Source organism: Hipposideros armiger, unplaced genomic scaffold (genome assembly GCF_001890085.2).
Source record: "Hipposideros armiger isolate ML-2016 unplaced genomic scaffold, ASM189008v1 scaffold_46, whole genome shotgun sequence".
In the NCBI taxonomy this organism is placed as follows: Eukaryota; Metazoa; Chordata; class Mammalia; order Chiroptera; family Hipposideridae; genus Hipposideros; species Hipposideros armiger.
In genome coordinates this window covers 2,146,692-2,168,108 of record NW_017731396.1, presented here as the reverse complement: position 1 = coordinate 2,168,108, position 21,417 = coordinate 2,146,692, and the positions used below count along the sequence as shown (strand labels likewise).

Genomic DNA, 21,417 nt, shown 5'->3' with positions numbered 1-21,417 from the left:
CGGCAGTGGGTATGAGCTTTCGTGAGCTGCCATGAGCCACCGTGGGTGGCCGTCCAATGGCTAGCAAGCAACTGCCTCACCCGGGAAGAGCACAATGATAATACCAACATGTGCCAGTGAAGCGACATCCTCCACAACTAGACTGAAGAACAGAAGGACAGTAACTTGTCTGTTCCCCTTCTCCGATTCCCCAACACTGTTCCCCTCCCTCAATTCTCCAATAAAATTTTAAAAAAAGTTTACCAGAATGCTATAGTTCATATTATTTTTTTAAAACAGTTTTTTTTTAATTGGGGAATTGGGGGCAGGGGAACAGACAAGTTGCTGTCCTTTCGTTCTTCAGTCTAGTTGTGGAGGACATTGCTTCACTGGCCCAAATTGGCACCATCATTGGGCTCTTCCCGGGCGATGCAGATCAATCGCCGGCTTCTGGACGGCTGCTCACGCTGGCTGGTGGCTACACACCATAGCCCATGGCAACCCACCTGCCGTCGCTGGCGACTCATGGCAGCCCAGCTCCAGGTTGAGCTGTTGTTCAGCATCTTAGCTGTAGAGGGCAGTGTCACTGGCCTTCATATGTGGGATCCAAACCGGGGCCCTCTGGCATCCCAAGCCAGCTCTTAACCAACGCACCACTCGGCCGGCCCTATAGTTTATATTTTGAAAACAAATAATAAAGGAAAAATTATAGACCACAATTTTTTCATGAATAGAGATGAAAGAAATCTGAACAAAATATTAGTAAATCAAATACAGCAATGTATAAGAAGGAAAATACAACCAAATCAGATTTATTCCAGAGATGTAAGTTTAGCTTAACATTTTCAAATAAATTATGTAATTCACCACATCAACAAAATGAAAGAAGAAAAAAATATGGTTATCTCAGTGGCACAAAAGCCTTTTGACAAAATTCAACATCCATTTATGAGAAGAACTCAGCAAAGAAAAAATAGAAGGTAGCTGCCTTAATCTGATAAAGTATATAAAAAAGCTACTGCTAACATACTCAGTGTGGCATATTGAAAGCAAGGAAGGTGCCATTATTACCATGTCTGTTCATTGTTATTCTCGAGATGATAGCCAATGCAATAAAGCCAGAGAGATTGAAAAAGAAATAAAAGGTATAAGAACTGGACAGGAAAATGAAAACTATTATTTGCAGAGAACATCATTCTGTACCTAGAAAATCTTAAAGAATGTACAGATAAGTTATTAGAATGAATACATTTAGCAAGGTAACTAGAGACAGTGTACAAAAATCAGTTGCATTTCTACATGGCAGCACCAGTTCTAGAGAAAAGGAAAATTTGAAAGATGTCATTTATAATTGCATTAAGAAAACTTCAAATGACAGTATCATCTATTACTGTGTAACAAATTACCCCAACACTTAATGGCTTAAAACAACCATTTTATTTGTTCACAATTCTGTGGGTCAGCAGTTTGGGCTGGATTTAGCTGGGAGCTGCTTCTGCTGGACTCACCTATGGTTATTCACATGGCTGCGGTCATCGGGCCATCATGAGACTGAATGGTATAAGATGACTTACTTGCATGTCTGGCGCTTGGTGTTGCCTGTCAACAGAACCTCCTTCCACATGGCCTCAGCTTCACCTGGTGGAAGCACCAGAAAGGCAGAGCAAAAGCTCCAAGATCTCGTGAGACCTAGGCTCAGAGGTCCCACATGTGATTAATTCTGCTGCATTTTGTTGGTTGAAGCAAATTACAAGGTGAGTGCAGATTCATGTGGAGGGGAAATAGACTCCAGTAATGGTAGAAGATGCAAAGAATTTATGGACATTTTTAACCTACCACAGATACCTAGGAATAAATTCAACAAAGAGGGAATAAGACCTCTGCACAGAAAATAATTAAACTTTATTGAGAGAAAAATTTAAAGACCTAAATTGTTAAAGGGACATACCATGTCAATACATTGAAAGATTCAATATTGTAAAGTTGTCATTTCTCCTCAAATTGATTAGGATCAAGGATTATCTTTTCAATTAATATTACTTAGTCAATTAGATATCCATCTGGAAAAATGGATCTTGATCTCTACTACACACTATATATAAAAATCAAGTCTATTTTTATAAATTATAAATTTATAGGTAGATTATATAAATATAATTATCAATATAAATTATAGGTAGATTATAAATTTAAATTTGAAGAGTAAAACAATAAAAATTCTATAAGTAAGCATATGGGAATATTTTTATGACCTTGGTATAATAATAATAATAATAATAATAATAATAATAATAATAACAATAATACTTTCTTAACCAGGACACAGAAAGCTCTTACCATAAAGGAAAAGATTGATAAGTTGGATTTTATTAAGACTTAAGACTGATCATCACAAAACACCACTCAAAGAGTAATAAGACAAGTCACAGGATGGGAAGAAATATTTGTAATACACCTATCTGTTCAACAGAGGACTTGTGTACAGAATGTGTAAGAAAAACTCCTACAAAGTAATGAGAAAATAACAGCCCACTGCAAAAATGAGCAAAAGACTTGAGTAGGCACTTCACAAAAAAGATACCCAAATGGCCAGTGTGCGTATTAAAAGGGGCTTAATGGAAATTAAAACCACACTGAAATGCCATTACCAGCCATCAGGATATTTGTTTGTTTGTTTTAAGCTATATGTACCACGTGTTGATGAGGATTTAGAATAACAAATTTCACAGACTGCTGAAGGGACGTAAACCAGTTCAACTGCTTAGGAAAACTGTTTGGCAGTGGATACCAAGGTTGGATGTGTATGTTCTTTATGACCCAGCAGTTCCACTCCCAGGTATACAGTCAAGAAAAAATGCGTATGGATGTGCCTCAAAAGACACATTCAAGTATGTTCATAGCAGCATTATTCATAAGAGCTAAACAACTGGAAACAACACAACTGTTCATCAACAGCAGTGGTTAAATAGCGTTTTATATTGGAATACGATATAGCAATACAAATTAAGAAACTGCCACTCTATGGAACAGCCTAGTGAATCTCACAAACTTAACGTTGACTGTAAGAAGCCACACATAACAACGTACAGCCCGATGATTTTATTTCTATAAAATTCAAAGCAGGAAAAACTAATTTGTGGTGATAGAAGTAGAATCGTGGTTACTTAGGGGAAGAGGAAGTAATGAGTGACTGGGGGTCTGCGAATGGGGAGGGGACGCCTCCACGATGGGACAATAATGTACTTGCTGGTCTGGATGGTGGTTCCATGGTTGTGCTCACGTTGCTGGTCGTTGACCTGTGCACTTGATTAGCGCACCGTTCTGCGTGCGCGGTATACTTCAATCGAAAAGTAAACCACGATAAACGTAGGTACAAAACAGATCAGAAAGACTTATGCTGTGAAGCCAGTAGTGTTTATTTCTGTGTGATATATGTTACTGTGGATGATTATATATATGTATATGTATTTCCTCATATTTTACTTTTATAATTACAGGGAAAATCCTTGTTTATAAAGATCAAAACCCCAACTCTCATGGGAAAGTTGACATGACTTGTAACTGTCATGGAATCCACAGTTAGAGTCCCCTGGAAGCATATGGCTAAAGCATGGCATTTCCTTTCTTCCCTAACTAGGCCCTAAAGAGTACCTTGGGGTTTCCACTGATTCGGTTTGAAGATGCTGTGATTAATCTGGATCCATTCACTCGGGTGCATCCCTATGAGACCAAGGAGTTCATCATCAATGATATCCTGAAACATTTCCAGGAGGTGAGCTTTGGAGAAGAACTTACGGGTTGGAGCATTAGCAGAATGTTCGTTTTAGTTGTTTGTGGATTTTGGTTACTAAGCCCTTACTGTTGAGCCCAGTTAAACATTTCAGCTCTGATTGTTGAGGTATGGATCAGGTCACAGCCCGTGAGCCCATACACATCATGAAAATCCTGAAACAGTGCATTTGATTTATGAGCCGTGAGTGTTGTCCCTCAGAACTAGTCTCAGGGGCTTCCACTAGATTTGTCACAACTTTTAAGGATGTAACTGATGCTTTCATGACAACAGAGAAGACTGTGAACTCTTTATTTACCAGGCACGGGCCTACGTTCAACAACCACACTAATGTTCTTAAAGCCTAGGGGATCCTGCCCTAGAGATGAACTTAAATTTTTTTCTTTTAAGTCATGTTGGATGTTTTCCATTTTGTATTATGCAGACTGCGAAGACCAAAATACAAAGTCAAGGCATATTCCTCAATGAATAAATAGGTCAAGATTGTATGAAATTTATTAGCTGTGAACATAAAAATATATCCTATTCTTGCTTCCTTTTCTCCCTCCTTTGTCCTAACTCCATCCTTTGCTTCTTTCTTTCCCTCCTTGCCTTTCCTACTTGGTGATATTTCCACTGACCTGTAAGGAGTATATGGAGGTATCACTGGACCCTGGTCAGGCAGTGGAGGTACACGAAGTGGAGGGTTACTAAGAGGTCTGAACGCGCCCTCTTTATGCCCCAGCCCCTCCACAGGTTATGAGGGAACCCCAAATCTTCCCGCCCCTCCTACTTTCCTTTTCTAACTCTCCCTGCTGCTGACCAATCCCTATTTGTTAGAACTACGGAAAGGAGAGCATCATGTATATAGTAATAAATATTTGCAAAGAATCTTTTCTGATTCGTACCTTTTTTCCTTCTTCTATTGTACATGGCTTTGAAGTGTATTTAAGAGAGTATGAAAGCAGCCCCTGGGATCTGTGCATTGGGAGAGAGTTAGGTGGAGCTCACGAAAGGAGAGGAGCTTGCCGTGATGAGAATTCAAAGGCAGTTGCTGGTGTTGATGGGAATGGAGGACAAGATGGGTGTCCCACCGTTGTCCTCGGGACGCTATCTGCTACCTGCAGAGCTAACAGGTGCTGCTTTCCTTCTTGTACCCCTGCCCCGCCCTCGACAGGAACTCCTCAGTCAAGCAGCGCGGATCCTGGGATCAGTGGATTTTCTGGGCAACCCCATGGGGCTTCTGAATGACGTTTCTGAAGGGGTGACTGGACTGATAAAGTATGGAAACGTTGGAGGCCTTATCAGAAATGTTACACATGGAGTATCAAACTCGGCTGCCAAGGTAAGGAAATTCCATGGTCATCACCCGCGTGAGTCCTTTATGTTTCTGTAATTTCCGTGGTATCTCCTAGGTTGTGAGAAGTGTCCTCCACGGCCTTGGCTCCGTTGGACGCATGCCCTGCCTTCCGCTCACCCCTGATAACCTGGCGCCCCGCCCGCTGAGTGCACCTCTAAAATAGCTCCCTCTTTTTTGCTCGCCGCTGCCTTGGTCCAGGCTCTCTATCTCTTCCGCGGGCCACTGCGATCGCCTCCGGACCCCCTGCACGGCACCACATCCTTCACAGTGCCGCCAGAATGGACTCTCTCCTTAAAACGTAGAATTTGAGCGTGCCGTTCTCCTGCCCAAAATCCTGCAGTTGTTCCCCGTGGCTTACAGGATGCAGTCCAAACTGAGATCCAGCCTTCCAGAACGAAGCAGCCCTGTAGGTCATCTGAACCCAGCAGCGAGGGACAGGGGTGCAGTTCTCCTGTGTCTTGCTGTCTGGGTGGCGTTTTTGCCCGTTGGCCTCTTGTTTGGTGGGTAGTTTGTTGTTCTGCAGTTTACTGTTTGGCAGGAGCTGGTTTCATGTGTGAAGCTGGAAGAGGGGCGGGGCTGGGCCGGGCTGGGGCGGCGGCTGTTTGACTGCATTCGGAGGGCGCTCAAGGCCTCTGCTTCCCTCCCCTCCTGCCAGCTCAGCCTCCTAACAGCTTCTTCTAGGGATTGACCTTTCACGAGTGAGCCGGCTTTGAAAGAGCACTTGTGCGCTCTGCCTGTTTGCTGCAGAGCATTGGTCGTAGTGAAATCCTAGGTCCACTTGTGCACTCGGCCACCAGGATGTAAACATGGCTTTACCAGAGAGACTTGAATGGTGCCACACAGAAATCCATCTTGAAGGGCAGCTAAGAGTGGAGTTGATAGCGTATCTGTATTGTACGGCACTCTTGATAGTAACGTGCGGAAGCTGGGGATTTATTCCTGTTGTCTAGACTGTTTTCTAGAGCTGATGGTTCTTTAGTCAGATCAGTGTTTTCAATACTATAGTTGTATATTAAACCAGACCAAAAGGTACAGTTTGCCTTGTGGTTCAAACTTGGCAACCCTCTTACTTGCGGAGAAAGGGAGAAAGGCAGAGGCAACAGAGACTTTCTAAATCATGGTTTGGAAACAGTCAGGTTCAAAGTCTGAGCTCGCTCGCACATTTTTGCCGAGTCATTCCTTCCGCTGCCCGTGGACCCCCACTCAGCCCTGACGGCAACAAAACATCAGTCGTGGCACAGTTTCCTCACAGTTCTTTTAGCCACTAAACTTGATGTAAACAGATGCACTTAAATATTTAGTTATAAATACTCAGTTTAAATATTTTATTTAACATGATTAAATTCTAATTAACCTTGCAAGTCTCCTTGGTTTCGTACTTCCTGTTTTGTTTTCGTACCCCCGGGCTTTTCCTTAATTTGAGGAATATATGCACTTATGTTTTACTCAACCTAGAATAGAAATGCACCTATGTACAGGCTTCCTGTGAGAATAAAATGAGATAGGATGCTACGAAAACTTTGAAAACTATAGACTTGAACAGGAGAAACTGGTCTTCACTTTGACTCTTATATTTGCATCGTGTAAAATGTTAAGACTTCAGCCACCAGGGAACCATTTATGCGCTTGAAATGAAAGCCAGTGTGTTGCAGTCTAGCGGAGGAGGGTCTCAGGCATGGAGCGTGGGAGACGCAGAGTCCATCGGGCCAGTCTGGCTGTTAGGAACCCTCCATAGGTAACCTGGATGAGAAGAAGCAAGTTGGAAACTCGCCTGTGACCTCTTCGCAGATGGGCCCTCGTGTGGGTTGCTCCAGAGTTTCTCTGCAGCATCCTGATGAAAAGGGTTGGCCCTCTGTTATTCTCCCTTATTTACTGAAGCCTCGTTCGTTTTCTGGTTCTTCTGTTTCCCCTGGAAAACTGTTTTTGAAGCATGAGAATATAACTTAAGCTGAAAGAAAGGGCAGAATGCTTTTTACCCCTACCGTCGCTCCCAAATCTGTCTGAAGGCCTAGGTGACAATGATCATGCCTTTTATTGGATGTCATGCTTTATATTGCTGTTGGATGTGCATAAAGGAACTGCTTTCCAGGACCCAAAGCCTCAAATGGGAAGCCTGCTCTGCAGGCAGCTGGGGTCCTGTCATGTATTTGTCTTGCCTTTAGTAAGCTAATCAGTATTGGCCCCTAGGTTGCTACTCAGAGAAATTACTGTGTAATTTATTTTGATACCAAGACCCCTGGATGTGTTATAAAAAATAGTCTATATGTCTCTAAGACAAGAAAACAACCTTAAAATTACCACGTCCTGTTGGAAATGGTAGCTCCAAAAGCCAGGTCAATCGACTCAAGACCCATTCGGGTTATCTGTGATTCTGCTAAAGATCTCCATTTTCTTGTAGTTTTGTGGGTTGAAATCAGATCTTTAATGTTGCTTTGGGGGAATGTTTTGTTTGCTTTTCTGTGTACACAAGAGGAGTTTAAGGAAGTGCAAATGACCACAATAATCAACTGTTGGCCTGTGGGAAGTATTCCTTTAAAGAGTGCCTAAGTTCCAGTGATTAAAGAAAAGGGTCAGAGAAGACAGAGCTGCCCTGCCTGAGCCCCACCAGCCTGCCCCACCTGGCTGCACAGACAAGGGGCTTTCACTTTGGTTCGATGGGCTGTGGGTAGAGCGGAGAGCTCCCTAAACCTCCTGTAATTAATTCTAAATATCACATATATGTTGATTTTTCTGGAGCAAGGATCTAAAGTTTTTGTTGGATTCTCAGAGAGGTTCATACCTCCCAAAAGACTATGTCATTGTCATAGACGTAGGGTTGTGTGTGGAGAGGAGCTTGGGGCTGGTATCAGTATACTCGAGTTCCAGCCGCCTTCCTCCCTTTAATCTTTTCCTCTGTTAACCTTGAGGGGTTTTTTTTCTCCACCTATGAAAAGGTGGGAGTAATTTTCCCTGTCCCAGTGACCTGAGGAGCAGAAGAGATGAAGTCTGTGAAAACCCAGTGGGAAGTTAGAAAGGAATTCATTCTGTCACCTGAGAGGGTGATAGACTGCAGGTCTTAGTTGTCTGTGGATAGGTGTGAGTTCTTCACAGCATGTTTTTTATTTCGGTCTATCATACCCACTTCTGGAATTTCTCATTACATTTTCAACCAGTATTTAGTTTATTTACTGTTAGCCTCAAAGAAATATAAGTAGGAAATGACCTATGCCCTTGGTATCCCCTTCATTTCTCTTATCCGTCTCATCCCCAAACCCCCAGAAATCAGCGTGTGGATTCCAGATCTAAGATGATATGATTTAGGGATTAGCCATCGTGCTGTGGGCCTCAGTTCCATCACTCCCTTGTCTGGATCTTTGCAAAGGAACTCCAACCCTTTGAGTAGAACCTCAAAGACCTGATCCTGTTGCTAAGGCCATGGCAAGTCGATCGCGCCTGGAATCCTTTCTTGGAATATGATCTACTTCAGAAAAGCACAGTGTTTTAAACCTCAAAACCATGTCAGAGGAACAGGTTTCTCTCTGCAGCACGAATTTTCCCTAGTTGGGAGTCACATGAATATCTGCAAGACCCTCTAACCTCTTTCAAAGCCAGAGAACTGGGGAGACGCCCATTGAACGAATTCCCTCTTATGTAGACTCCAATTTCCCTTCTGTCTGTAATTATTGTGTAATATTTTCATACACTTACAGGAAAATTACATCGTTATTCTCAAAAAAAAAAAAAAAACCAAGTTCTTTTCAAACTAAGAAAATCTCAGATGTTAACAATAGAGCAAATGATCCCATTCCCTTTTCTGCCCCTGCAGAAACTCAAGTGTTTGCTCTGCACAGCTGTCACCTGGTCTTCCTAAGGGAGGAAAGCCAACAGTATACTTAATTTCTTCCAGCAAGGCAGAGAGCAGCACTTTTGATCATCACTAATGGGACCTCTGCTCTGCTCTGTCCTACTTTCCATTTTCTCTTTGTGTCATTATCAAGGCAGCATAGGACTCTTTTGATCCCGAGAACTTTTTTGATCCCAGCTATGTTTTTATTCTATGATTATGAATGCAGATATTTTAATAATTTTCCCTGTTTTTAACTGAAATTATTTTCATCAAGGTCAGTTGTTCATGGAAATTAGAATTCACGGTTCATTATTTGCTACATGTTAATTTTACTGATAACTTTTTTGTAGTGGTATGGTAGGTTTATTTCTTTATCTTTTGCTGTATGGCATTTATTTCTATAATAATAAGCCCAAATTTCCCAGCTCAAATACTGCAGATCTTAGATTTTTTTGTCAAGGAGCTAGGAGTTTTCTTTTGGTGTTTTCATCAGTACTTCTTAGTCTATATAGTTTTAGCCATTGTTTTATTGTTTTAAATTAGTTTTGTTTGTTATGAACTAAATAAAGACCTAGGAGTTTTATATTATTTTTTGGTGCAAACAGCATTAGTAGGAAAACGACGTATGAGCAGGGTTAAAACGCCCGCTTCATTATGGAACGTGCACTAATTTAGAAACATTTATTGAACACCGTCTGTTTGTCTGGCCTTGGGGTAGACCATTTACATACTTGCATTGCCTTACGTATGTTCATCTCTATTCTCAAACTAGGAAACTGAGACTTGGAGAAGTTCAGTAATTTTTTCAGGATCACAGAACTGGAAATGACAGGGATGGATTTGAAACCAAGTCTAGCTAATTCTAAAGGCCTTGTTTTTTTGCCACATAATGTTTTTCCTTTGTGTATATAAGCCTTTCTTCCAGGTACTATAGAGGTACTATTACCGCTAACTTCCCACCAGAAGCTCATGATTTGACATCACTTTGTTAGCTGGTAAGGTGACTACTACCCATCATCTGTGTCACAAAGCAGGCCCCCAGGAAATAGTTGTGGCCGTGGTCCTTCTCATGTTAGATCGGTCATGAGCGTCACCTTCTCCTTTAGAGGCACAGAGGTTCTTTATAGAACCTTGATGACTGCAAACATGGCTTTACTCATGTGATATCATTTGATCATAAAAATTACCTGGTCAATAGATGCGATAGGCAGCATTAGCCCCATTATGTAAATGAAGAAACTGAGGCCTAGAGAGGTAAGGTGTCCTGCCCAAGGTCAACAAGTAACTGCAGAAACAAGCCCTGATCTTCTGCACTAGTTAGTGTCTTGACTGTCATTTCTGGTTATACTTTTGAGATATGTATTGCTAAGTGTTTGCTTTGTTCTAGATGTGCCTCTATAATATTAAAAAATAAAAGCAACAACCAGAAAAACAAAAAGCAAACAAGCATAAAGCCCTGCCTAGTCTCACAATGGACTTTGATAACTTTTAGGAAAACTGTCTGAAGGTAAATACAAGCGAGCTAAGTGAGAAAGAGAAATAGAAATTGAGACTGTTTCGATTGTTCGGTAGAAAACCTAGCTAGGACTTCAGATAATAATTTGTTCCATTTCTTTCGTCTCTCTCTGGGGTACAGTGTGCAGAGAAGCTGCTTCCCTTCCAAGAGGACCTTTCACTGGCCCTTTGTGCCCAAGAAACCAGATCTGGGGCATAGCCGCGATCCAGCGTCCCCGTCCCAGAGACCCTCAGCCACCCCCTGCCATTAGCCATCCCCATAGCCACATACTGCGACCTTGTGAGGGCAAGGGGTCCATCTGCCTTTTGTTAAGAAACAGCATTTGTTTGTGTTTGTTTTGTAGGCAATATATTTAAAGGCTCAAACAAGACTAAAAGTCCTGTTTAGTCAAGGCAAATGTTTTATCTTTGCACAAAAGAATGTACTGCGTGCCTGCCTGCATGGATTCTGAAGGGGAAAAGGCAATTTATGACTTGTATCTGTTTTTGTCATTATGTATGACTGCTCCATTTTATAGTTGAGCTGATTATCCCCATAATAGCTTTTCCATGTACCTATAAGCAAGTAATAGGTGAATGCCTTCTTCTAAGCATCAGGGTTTTAGTGTATTTAAGTTGGCACAAAACTTTAGGTTAAATGAAATTCACGTCAGACAGTGATCTGTCCCTTAGAGAATGTAGAGTTTTCTATTTTCAAAAAGACTTTGATCCTAAATAAGTCCCCCAAGGGATTTCTTTTCCAGCCAAAAGGAGGTGCCTTCAAGTTGTTGTATATAGAGAAATGACTCAAATTCTTGGCAACGGAATTTTTGTTTTATTTTCCTCTGATAACCTTGAATACTAACTAAAATGATTCCCTTCGTCTGAGGTCTTCTTGGTTAGAGGCAAATTTTAGATGCCGCATGACCCCTCGGTGACCCATCCTAACTTGGTCAAGTCTCAAATATCTGTGGGAATTGGAAGTGCGCTGGGCAGGGAAGGGTGGGGTAGAAGTTGGGAGGTAGCACGAAAGTCACATGAGTGACCGGGATTCCCGGGCAGTTCCCACCCACCCTGTTCAGCAGCGTCACTCACGAAGGAGCTCAGCAGACGGGGTTTGGCTGTCCCCTCTTCCCACCCTAATCAGGCAGCTCCACAGCCCGAAGTCAAGTAGCAGGGAAACGATACCACCATTGAAGCTCTGTTTTTGAAACAGCAAGACTGAGAAGCTTAAAACTTTTCTTTATTTCCTAATAGTAGTTCAGTTAAGAATCAGGTCCTTAATCTTCTTAGACTGAACACCTCATGTTTCAGAGGAATTCACTTTATCTTCCAAAACTGTAGTCCGTCGGGTGGGAAAGTATATTCAGTTGCTAAATGGAAGAGACAGGAAATATCTGTGTTCCTCCAAATGTAGTCGTTTTCTACCCTGGCATAAACACGGGGAGGAAAAGAATAATATAGTCAAGCTTTCTTAGGTTGGCTGGTTACCCCAGGGATGTGGTATTTTAATATTATTCGTATCAGTAATCTGGCCTTTTTTTGAAAAATTGTGACCAACTTGAGGTGAACTATATAACCCAATTTTGTAAACATTGAAGGGCAAATCAAATTCTAATTCTTGGCAGTAAAAGGTCAAAACACTCACTCTGTTTGCAAGGTCCTTTCTATTTTCCTTCTTTCTCCCCTATAATTGTCTCTGTAAGTCTCCTTCCGTTTTGAAGAAAAGCTAAATCCAAGTGTTTTCTTAGGAGAAAGAGGAATCCTTGGTCAATATCATCCTTAAAAATCAAAAAGGGATGTGGATAATACAGCCATCATTTATTGACTACCGCATGTCAGGTATGGACGAGGAGCTTAATTCTCCTATGTACCCCACAAGGAAGGAGGTATTATCTCCATTTCACAGGTGAGAAGAAACGAGACTCAGAATGGTCAGTTACAATGAGTGAGTGTTGGAGCCAGAAATTTTGGAAAAAAATAAATTTGGGAGTCTGCCTGTATATTTTCTCTCCACACAGTGCAGCTTCTCGTATATAATTCTCTTCCAAACCCATAACATTGTAAAGAAGCAAAAACACAAAACACCCTTTAAAAGTGAAGCTCAAACAGTTTTCCATTTGTTCCCAACTTTAACTCATCTGCCTTGGACCTTAGGATTTTCCAACTGATTTCTAGGCTTTCTGAATTAATCTTTATTATCTGGGAATCCCTAATCTCGTGTTGTTACACCAGCTGAGCCATCCTGCCACCTGTTGGCAGCTCAGTGGCAGCTCAGCTCGGGTGCAGCGTCACTGGCCCATGTGGGAATCGAACCGGCAGCCCTGTTGCTCAGAGCTCACGCTCTTAAGTCAACTCTTAACCAACTGAGCCACTCGGCCAGCCCAAAATAAACTTATTTTAATAGTCCTTTTCTTTCTTTCTTACCTCCCCTTTGCCTACAGTACAGCTTTTCATATTTTGTAGAGATGTTTTTGTCTCTGAATTCTGTTGGCAAATTGGCTTTCGGATGCTCAGTGATTCTATTGTTTGAGTTAAGAAGCCAGATGGGAACATTGGGGACAGTGTTTCCTGAGAGTTTTATGGTTAGTTCTATTGACCTATTCTGTGGTTTGATTCTTGGAAGAAAGGAGTAGTAAGATGAACTTAGTAGCATTTAATCATTCCTCTTTGGAATAATAATAATAATATCACTTTATATTTGTCGTGATTCTTAGTTGTTGATGAAGCATCTCTGTATCGGTGATCCTTTCTGTAAGCCTGAAACCAGGCAGGTGGCGGTGGTGGTGGTGGCGATCACCACCACAATCTTGCAGATATAAAATGCGTCCCAGTGGAAGTAAATAGCTTGCCCAAGATGGCCACACAGGTGGTGGTAGAGCTTTAGACTGCTTCCTTGGTCTCCTGACTGCTAGAACATTGCCGGACAGTACTTCTTGAATCTTACCTGATACTATAGTAGCTGATGATCTCCACATGTTAGATGTGGGTTTTCTATTGTCAGTGTTGTCTGAGCCTTGTTTTCATGTCTTTCCCTGCAGAGTGGGTTTCAGAGAACAGAGGTGAAGAAAAATGTATCTTTTCATTTTGGAGGCCTATTGAACTAGTTACTAACCATGGTGCTTTTTATGTGAAATATTTGGGAATCGTGGATTTGGGCTCTCACAAACAGAACATGTGATGAGAACAATTCTTGAAGTAGAGTTTTTTTGTGGAGTGGAGGATGGTAGGGAGAAAATGTTAGGCTTATATCTGAACGTTAAGTAATTTCTACATTGTTGGAGATGAGAGGTAATTCCCCCATAAAAGAGACCCTGTCGAAAAGGAAGTTACTTCCAGAGGGGGGAGCCTGGCTTTGCCTTGGCTTTCCTCACAGCCAATGACGATGTGTCTAGGCCGAACTCTTAAGGGAGGCTTAGCATGTCCTGAAGTGGTGAGCGGGAGGCACAGTTGGTCAGTAAAGAATAGCAGAGGCACACCACCCTTCCCTCAGACAGACAAATGGGAAAGATGGCGCTTTTTCCTTCTAAATACCAGCGGGGAAGCCTTTCTATGCCATTTCTAGGGACAAGGACATCTCCTAGATAGGCACACGAGGAGGTGGAGATCAGCTCCAACCTTCCTGTTTCCTCAGTTCTCTCTCACCTTTGCTCTTCTGCTCATAATGTTACCTCTGTTTGGAATGCCCTCCTCCCCATCTCTGGCCAAATGGCTCTACCTTCGGAAGGTCCAACCCAAACGCCCTATGAGAGTCTCTCCACTCTGAGTTCCCAGGGCACCATGTGACCACATTTTCCCTTGGAAAATAATAACCATTTGTGCCCATGTCTCAAACGTCCATTCAGCAAACATCTATCATTGTCAATTAGGTGCTAAGTCCTGTGGCAGATAGTTAGGAAAGTAAGTATATATACTTACTTTGAGAATATGTATATGTATTTTTGAGGGATGTGGAACAGGTAAGTCAGACTAGAAGTACTTGTGAGTAATCCTAGCGCAGAGAGAATAAGCTTTGCACCTGGGATCTAAGAACACTTGATTCTGTTCCTTAAGGATGAGGCCGGCTGAGATGAAATGTGTGATACAATTGTCTGTTTATTTATTTGCATCCCAAAGTAGACTTCATGCTCCTGGAAGGCAAAGATTTTATCTGTCTTCATTTCTTGCCAATTTCCCCTGTGACTAACCATAAATATTTGCTGTAAAAAAAAAAAAAAATTGAAGTGATGCAGGTTGTAGCCACATGGGCTCTCCTCTAGCCAGTGTAGTGTTTTCACATGGTCTACATTCAACGAATAGTTATTAAATAAGTGACATGCCTGCTGGATTTTTTTTATTGTCTAACTATTGTACGGTTTTTATGTGAAATAAAAACTTTTAAAAAGTTCATGACTTTCCTCCCAAACATATTTGTAAGCTGATTGATGTCCAAAAACCATGCTATATGTATAGCAAGGAAAAAACTGTTGACTTAGGATCCTGTTTCTTCTCCTCCGCCCCCCCATCACTCGGGCCTAAGGTGCTGGCCTAGATCGAATGAGGACAGGCATGCGTTGCTGGACTAGGCCCAGCCTCTGCTTAAGGTAGCACGAAGCCTTGGGAAACTGTTGGCGGGGGAGCGGGGGGGACCCAGTCTCTCTTAATCTAATGAATTAAAATAATATTTATGGGAAATATCTGCCTGCTTCACTAGAGGAAAATATTTAAGTAAACATTTCCTGCAAGCTATTGAATTTATATAACAACACATTGGTTTGGAAGCAATAACGTTCAGTGTTTGCACTGAAATGAAAACTAAGCCGAATGTGCTTCCAAAAACAGCCCATTGCTTCAGCTTTGTTGCCTTTGTATCGTTTCAAAGCAGGATATTGTGGCCAGTGGGATTATTATCTCTTTATTGGTAACTTGCAAATTGGCAAGGATGATGCCTGTTAGTTATAAAACAAGAACTGATAGCTCCTTAGAGTTTTATAGAAATTTAACCTTTGTAGCATACTCCTGTTATTACTTGATTTTCACCAACTTATAAAGAGTGCAATTATGATTGTTTGTACTTGACAGAAGAAGAAATTGAGGCACAGCAGAGGTAATTGAGTCCTAGAGGATCACCAGGGAGCTGTAGGGAGGGCGAGGACCCCGGGCTCTCTCCCATAGATTCAAGAAAGCACCCATTTCCCTCAGGAATTAAAGCACTTTCAGGTCTGCGAGATAATCTAACCTTGCAACGTCCCCATGGGGGCCAGCAGGGCAGGTGTGATGGTCACTTCCCTTGTAGTGATGGGAAATTCAGTCCCGCAGGTTGAGTGGTTTTGCCAAAACCGTGCAGTCAGTGTTGGCACCTAGGGTTGGCACCTCGGCCTCACTGCTCTCAGCCCCCTGCTTTTCCTGCCAGAGGGGCTTTCTGATGTGGGGAGACAGCTGTGAAGAAGCCTCACTTCCAAGAGAGGGCCTCACTTTCCTGGAACCCACACTAGGTTGTGTGAATGGTCAATTTTGAAATCTCATTCGGACTTGCAAATCTCCACTCTCACCGTCTTGAGAAGCAAAAAAAGGGGCAAAGCCAGACAGCTGTTCTCAGCCTGTTTCTGGGTGCTACCTGCCTGTGTGGACTCTGCGTCCAGTCGCATCAGCAAGTCAAGTTCGTAGGATTGCTACAGGACAGTTGTTTAGAGGTCAATTAGCAAGACAAACAGGTCTCTCAATGCGCAAGCTGTGTGCAGAGAGGAAAATTCTTAGGACTAAACACAAGCAAGAACTTGCCACCGGTTTTTCTTTAAAAGATAAAACAACAGTGAACAGCGTCTGACTTCAGTTTTATATTTTTAAAAAATGGGTTCTGTGAGAAGCCTCGTTTTAACTTTCTAACTTCTGCCTTTCCGTTAAGCCCTATGTCTTCCTAAGAGAGGTTTTCCTAAGCCTCTTCTCACGTTTTCCAGCTGAACGTGGCAAAGCCAGCTCTGCCCAGTCTAGACCCTCAACACAATCTGACACTTTCGCGGACACTCTCAGGGCACAGATCTGGGAAAGAACTTGAAGGTCAGCTTTTCACCCTCTCAAATTACAGATGGAGAACCCAGTAAGGTTCTCCCAGCCAGTGACTCGCAGGGCCAGCTCTCAAACACAGGCCTCCTGGCTACAAACCTGGTGTTGTCCTTGAGACGGAGTGGCAGCCATGGTACCTGCCTCTTGTCCTTTTCGGGGGAGAGTGGCAGGGCCACAGCCCTGACGTGTCCATTTCCTCAGCATCCTTTATGTTGATCTTACCAGCATATACGTCTGTCTCCACACTAGACTGAGCTCCTGAGGACAAGGGACCAAGCCATGTTCATGTTGGTGTGTTTGCCCCCAGGCACTGGGCACGGTGTTTAGAAAGCCCTCACGTCCTTGTTGAGCAGAAGCAATGTGTTTGGATGAAGGTCAGCTCACCTGAACGGGTGTGTGTGTGGGGGGGTATAGCTCCATGAAAGCACCTCACGTCCTTTAGCAGGTTTTCACCTGATGAATAAACCCAGGCAAGATTGTACCCGCTCTGAAAACAAAACAAGACCTTCCCCCAAATAAATAGGGAGGCCCTTCATAATGATGTTCAGAGGGCAGCTGGTGAGACGGGTAAGATAACAGCTTTGATAGACACATAGCATAGTCTCTGGTCGATGCCAAAATTCATGTAACTTTGTTGATGAAGTGGAATTTTTAAAATTTCTCCTAATGTTCCTACATTTATATGCATGTCATTAGTTATGACTATTGTCATTGCATTCCTTCTAAAGCCTGTGAGTTAGGAGCGAGAAAGAAAGGAAATAGGGGATCTTTGGTGCTGATTCTAACCCAGGGAAGAAATGGCCGCCTGCCATTCCTCTGGGTGGTCACTGCAGGAGTGGGCACGCTCAGTACCCACTGTCCAGCAAGCCTGAGAGAACACGGTTATAAAAACACTTTGATCTGAACTTGTGCCTTTTCTGAATCCTCCTTCAAAAACGAACTAACTGTGCTGCCTCTGGCTGCTGTGAACAAAATGAGTTCCACGCTGACCCCGATCGATAGGTGATGGGAGTTGGAGCAATTGCTTTCTTCACAGCCTGGTGATCCTTTTCTGTCCGGTGTGTCCCAGGGGAGACTGGGCCCCCGCTCTTCTGACATGGCCGTGGGGTTGGCCTGGCTTTGGGCTGTCACTGTCCTTGCTAGAACAGGTGCCTGAAACCTTTGCTTTTGTCTGTTTACTTTAATCTGGAACACTTTTAACCAAGCAGCAGACCGAATGGTAACTGAGTCCTGACCCTTCTCCAGGCCAGAGGAAATCACCAGCTTTCTGTCTCAGAATCCTCATTTGGATTCAAACCCTCAGTCACAAAGGGAAGCCCCTCTGCTTGCTTGTCGGAGCAAGATTGCAAAGAGTTAACACTTTTGCTTTTTCGGAAAGTTATCTGTGAAGAGTATTAGTTGTTTAATAAAGCGTGCCTGCCCTCCCGATGAACCCGCCAGTGACTCTGCAGCTGGGGTCATTCCAAGTTCACGCGGTGGACTTTTGACTGCCTTCTGTGTCTGTGAAAACAGTCGGCAGCTCCTGCGGGGATCATTCATTCAGGCCTGTAACACAAAACTAGTGCCAATGGGCACCTGCTGGGGCGGCTTCCCAGGAGGGCTGGGAGGGAAGATACCAAACTCATCAGGCATGTGCAGGAGATAAGAGCGGCGGGGGTCTGCTGGGAGCCGCTCATCGGGCTGCACCGAGACCCTGGGGAACCCTACTGCCAACAGGCCAGCAGGCTGGTGTCAGAATGGATTAGGGAGCCCAGGTCAGGAGAGGATGGGAGCTAATTAAAGGCTTTTTATAGAGGAGGAGGAGGAGGAGGAGGAGGGAGATGGGGGGGAGCACATTCTCCAAATTTCCAGCACATTCTTTATTCTCTCTTTCATCACAGAAGAAAACAAATAAAAGAGTCTAAACATCTGGTTATCTCTAATCGTAAATAGTCATTCATTCAGCCTGATGCTGTATTGGTTTTAGCTGCTACTTTTATGGAATTACATATATCATCAAAGACTTATTTTGTCCCATTTTCCCTGGAGACATCCAGTTCTTGGAATACTATAGGTCAGCTTCTTGACTTTCACCCCTTTGCCCCCATTGACACATCCGGGCAGTCAGTACCTACCTGTGATATGTTTTAGGTTTTTTCCCTTTGCTTGGGAAATCCGCATGCCAGCTGTAGAGGGTACTTCTGGGAGGGTTAAATAAACTCTTAAATTTTCGTTGCCGAGGTGGTCGTGGTGTGGTGTTATGGCTTCAAATGTCAAAGCATGCATTATCTTGAAAATGCTGTGTTGTACTCGCATGATTGGTCTGACGGCCACACCCACTTCAGAAAAGAAGCCACCTGACTATGTTTGGTCTACCTGCTCTTTTGTTTATTTAGCCTGAAGGTTCCCCACCCCCACCCCCAACAAGCAGTACACTAGCTTATTTATAGACCCAGGGTACTTTAAATCTGTGGCATTTTCTTAATCAGCCTGGTAACGATACATTTCTTAAAAGCAGTTTTGTTCTCACACAAACCCACAGCCCCTGCTGTATCATTTCTGATACATTTCACATAAGCGTACTGTGTGCAAAGAAGCTCTCGGATTAATCTTGTACTACATGGTAACAATCCTAGGAAATTCCAATCAGAGGCCAACAACCTGTTTCCTTCATTCCCGACTGTTGGCGTATCAGGCTTTGTCTATGTTCTGATAAGGAGTAACCACAATGTTAATTTTGTATTTCCTTGCCTTTTGTCTCACATAATCCACTGTCAAAGCTGACTAGGAGGCTTGTTCACTGTGCAGTGTGTGCAAAAGCTGCAGTGGAGTAATAATTAAGGCCACCGTGTGGCATGTGTTAGTGTGGTCTTACTTTAATCGTTAAAAATGTTAATTATGTTCATCTTCATTCCTCAGTATTCGGTACAGAAACATGGGATGGACACTGATACTGACCCCACAGTTGAAGGGAGCTTTGAATTTGAGCTAGTAGCTAAATGGGTATCTCTAAACACGGAACCAGCTAATATTGATCGATATACTGCTTCACCCTGTGCCGGGTACTATCTGAGTTTCACATGGGTTGACGTGCTTAGCCCTCACCGTGACCCTGCTGGCCCAGGCCCCCTTTATACACAGGACATTGAGGTTCAGGGAGATGAAGTGCCTTGCCCAGGGCTATGAAGAGAGCCGGGGTAGGAACCTGGGTTCTCTGATCCGGAGCCCACACTCGTTCTTGCCCCAGCCAAAGCTGCGCCCTGTGTCATAGGCCTCATTCCCGGGTCCTCCTGCAGTGTCACACGGGCAGAAATTAACCATTTCAGGTTGCATTCTCGAGGGGGTGCAGAAAGTTCGAGTCACAGCTTTAACTCCTTTCCTGTAGTACCCTCTGTTGTACAGTTAGCTCTTTGTAGGTACTCTGCTGTCCAAGCGAAAACGTGGGGCCAAGACTTAGGAAACGCTCTGTCCCACACAGCTGGTTAGGGCAGTTCAACCTTGTTCTAGTGCCACATGAGCACTGGCTAAATATAGACTTAGGCGCAGAAAGCCTAACCTCATGTTACCAAATCTGTTGTTTATTGTGTCTACACAATAAGGTCCCAGCTGTATGTGGGCAATTAAAAAAGCCCGGCTCTGGGCCTGCCGAGCGGCGCGTTGGTTGAGAGTTGGCTTAGGAGCGCCAGCTCTGAGCAGCAGGGCCCAGGTTCGGATCCCACATATGAGGGCCAGTGACGCTGCGCCCTCTACAGCTAAGATGGCGAACAACAGCTCGATCTGGAGCTGGGCTGCTGCAAGTGGCCGGCGATGGCGTAGGCTGCCGTGGGCTGCCGTGAGCTACTGTGAGTGGCTGGCAGCCGGCGTGGGCTGCCGTGAGCCGCTGTGAGCAGCCGTCCAGTGGCCGGCGACCGATCTGCCTCTGCCAAGAAGAGTGCATTGATCACAATACCAGCATGGGCTAGTGAAGTGATGTCCTCCACAACTAGACTGAAGAACAAAAGGACAGCAACTTGTCTGTTCCCCTCCCCGAATTCCCCAATAAAATCTAAAAAAAAAAAAAAGCCTGGCTCTGTGCTGGGTGCAGGGGAAGCACACAGGAATCAAAGGTCTCCCCTTCTCAGGGTCACAACCCAGCACCGGAGAAGGTCCTGTCAGCAAATGCTTGCAGGGAAGTGTCCCAGGTGCCAGGACAGAAGTCTGCAGGTCCCGTGGGGCACTAAGGGACAGGGCACGGAAGGCTGGCACAGAGGGAGGAGCCCCTGGGCTGAATCTTGAAGTTTAAGATGTCGCCATGTGGACAGGAAATGGGGAGGACAGGCGGGCACACGGGGGGGCAGCCCCATCGGGGGCTCAGGTGTGGAGCTGCAGCCCCAGGACCAAAGAGCACGCCACCTGCCTCTCCATCCGCTGGCCTGCTCAGGAAGAGGCCGGCCTGCCTGCCTCTTTGTTTCCTCTCCTCTCCCCTTACCAATTCTAAGTGAATTTAAAGAAGATACCTAACTGAAGTTTTTACTTTTTAAACCTAATATTATTGTCATGATATGACCATATCTGCCTATACCAAATGTTACCTATTAAACTTTTTCCAAGTATTTGTATATGTATAGGTAGAACAGTTACACTTTTCACAGAGGGGGCCAAAACAAAATCAACAAAACAGCCCCCCACACACTCCCCTGGGGGGAAGAAAACAAACCTGACTTGCTTTTTATATAATTAGAGCTAAAACCAAATCATGACCTGTTCACAGCAGGTAGCTTGCAAACCCAGCCACAGAGTGACTCCATTTAGTATTATACTAAGCCATGGACTGCCTCCAGCATCTCCAATTAACCTAATAGTGCCTCCATGTAGACCAGTGGTTCTCAACCTATGGGTCCTGACCCCTTTGGGGGTCGAACGACCCTTTCACAGGGGTCGCCTAAGAACATCGGAAAACAAAAAGATATTTACATTACGATTCATAAC

At 43.8% G+C, this 21,417-nt stretch overlaps 1 protein-coding gene across 1 annotated transcript in view; it reads left to right on the top strand.

The window, feature by feature from the left end:
• The window catches only part of VPS13D (vacuolar protein sorting 13 homolog D), a 299,465-nt gene that overhangs the window by 187,445 nt on the left and 90,603 nt on the right, over positions 1–21,417 (top strand). The window contains exons 58-59 of the mRNA XM_019639700.1: positions 3,617–3,751; positions 4,926–5,093. Of these exons, the coding sequence (XP_019495245.1) occupies positions 3,617–3,751; positions 4,926–5,093 (303 nt within the window). The remainder of the gene's footprint in view (positions 1–3,616; positions 3,752–4,925; positions 5,094–21,417) is intronic.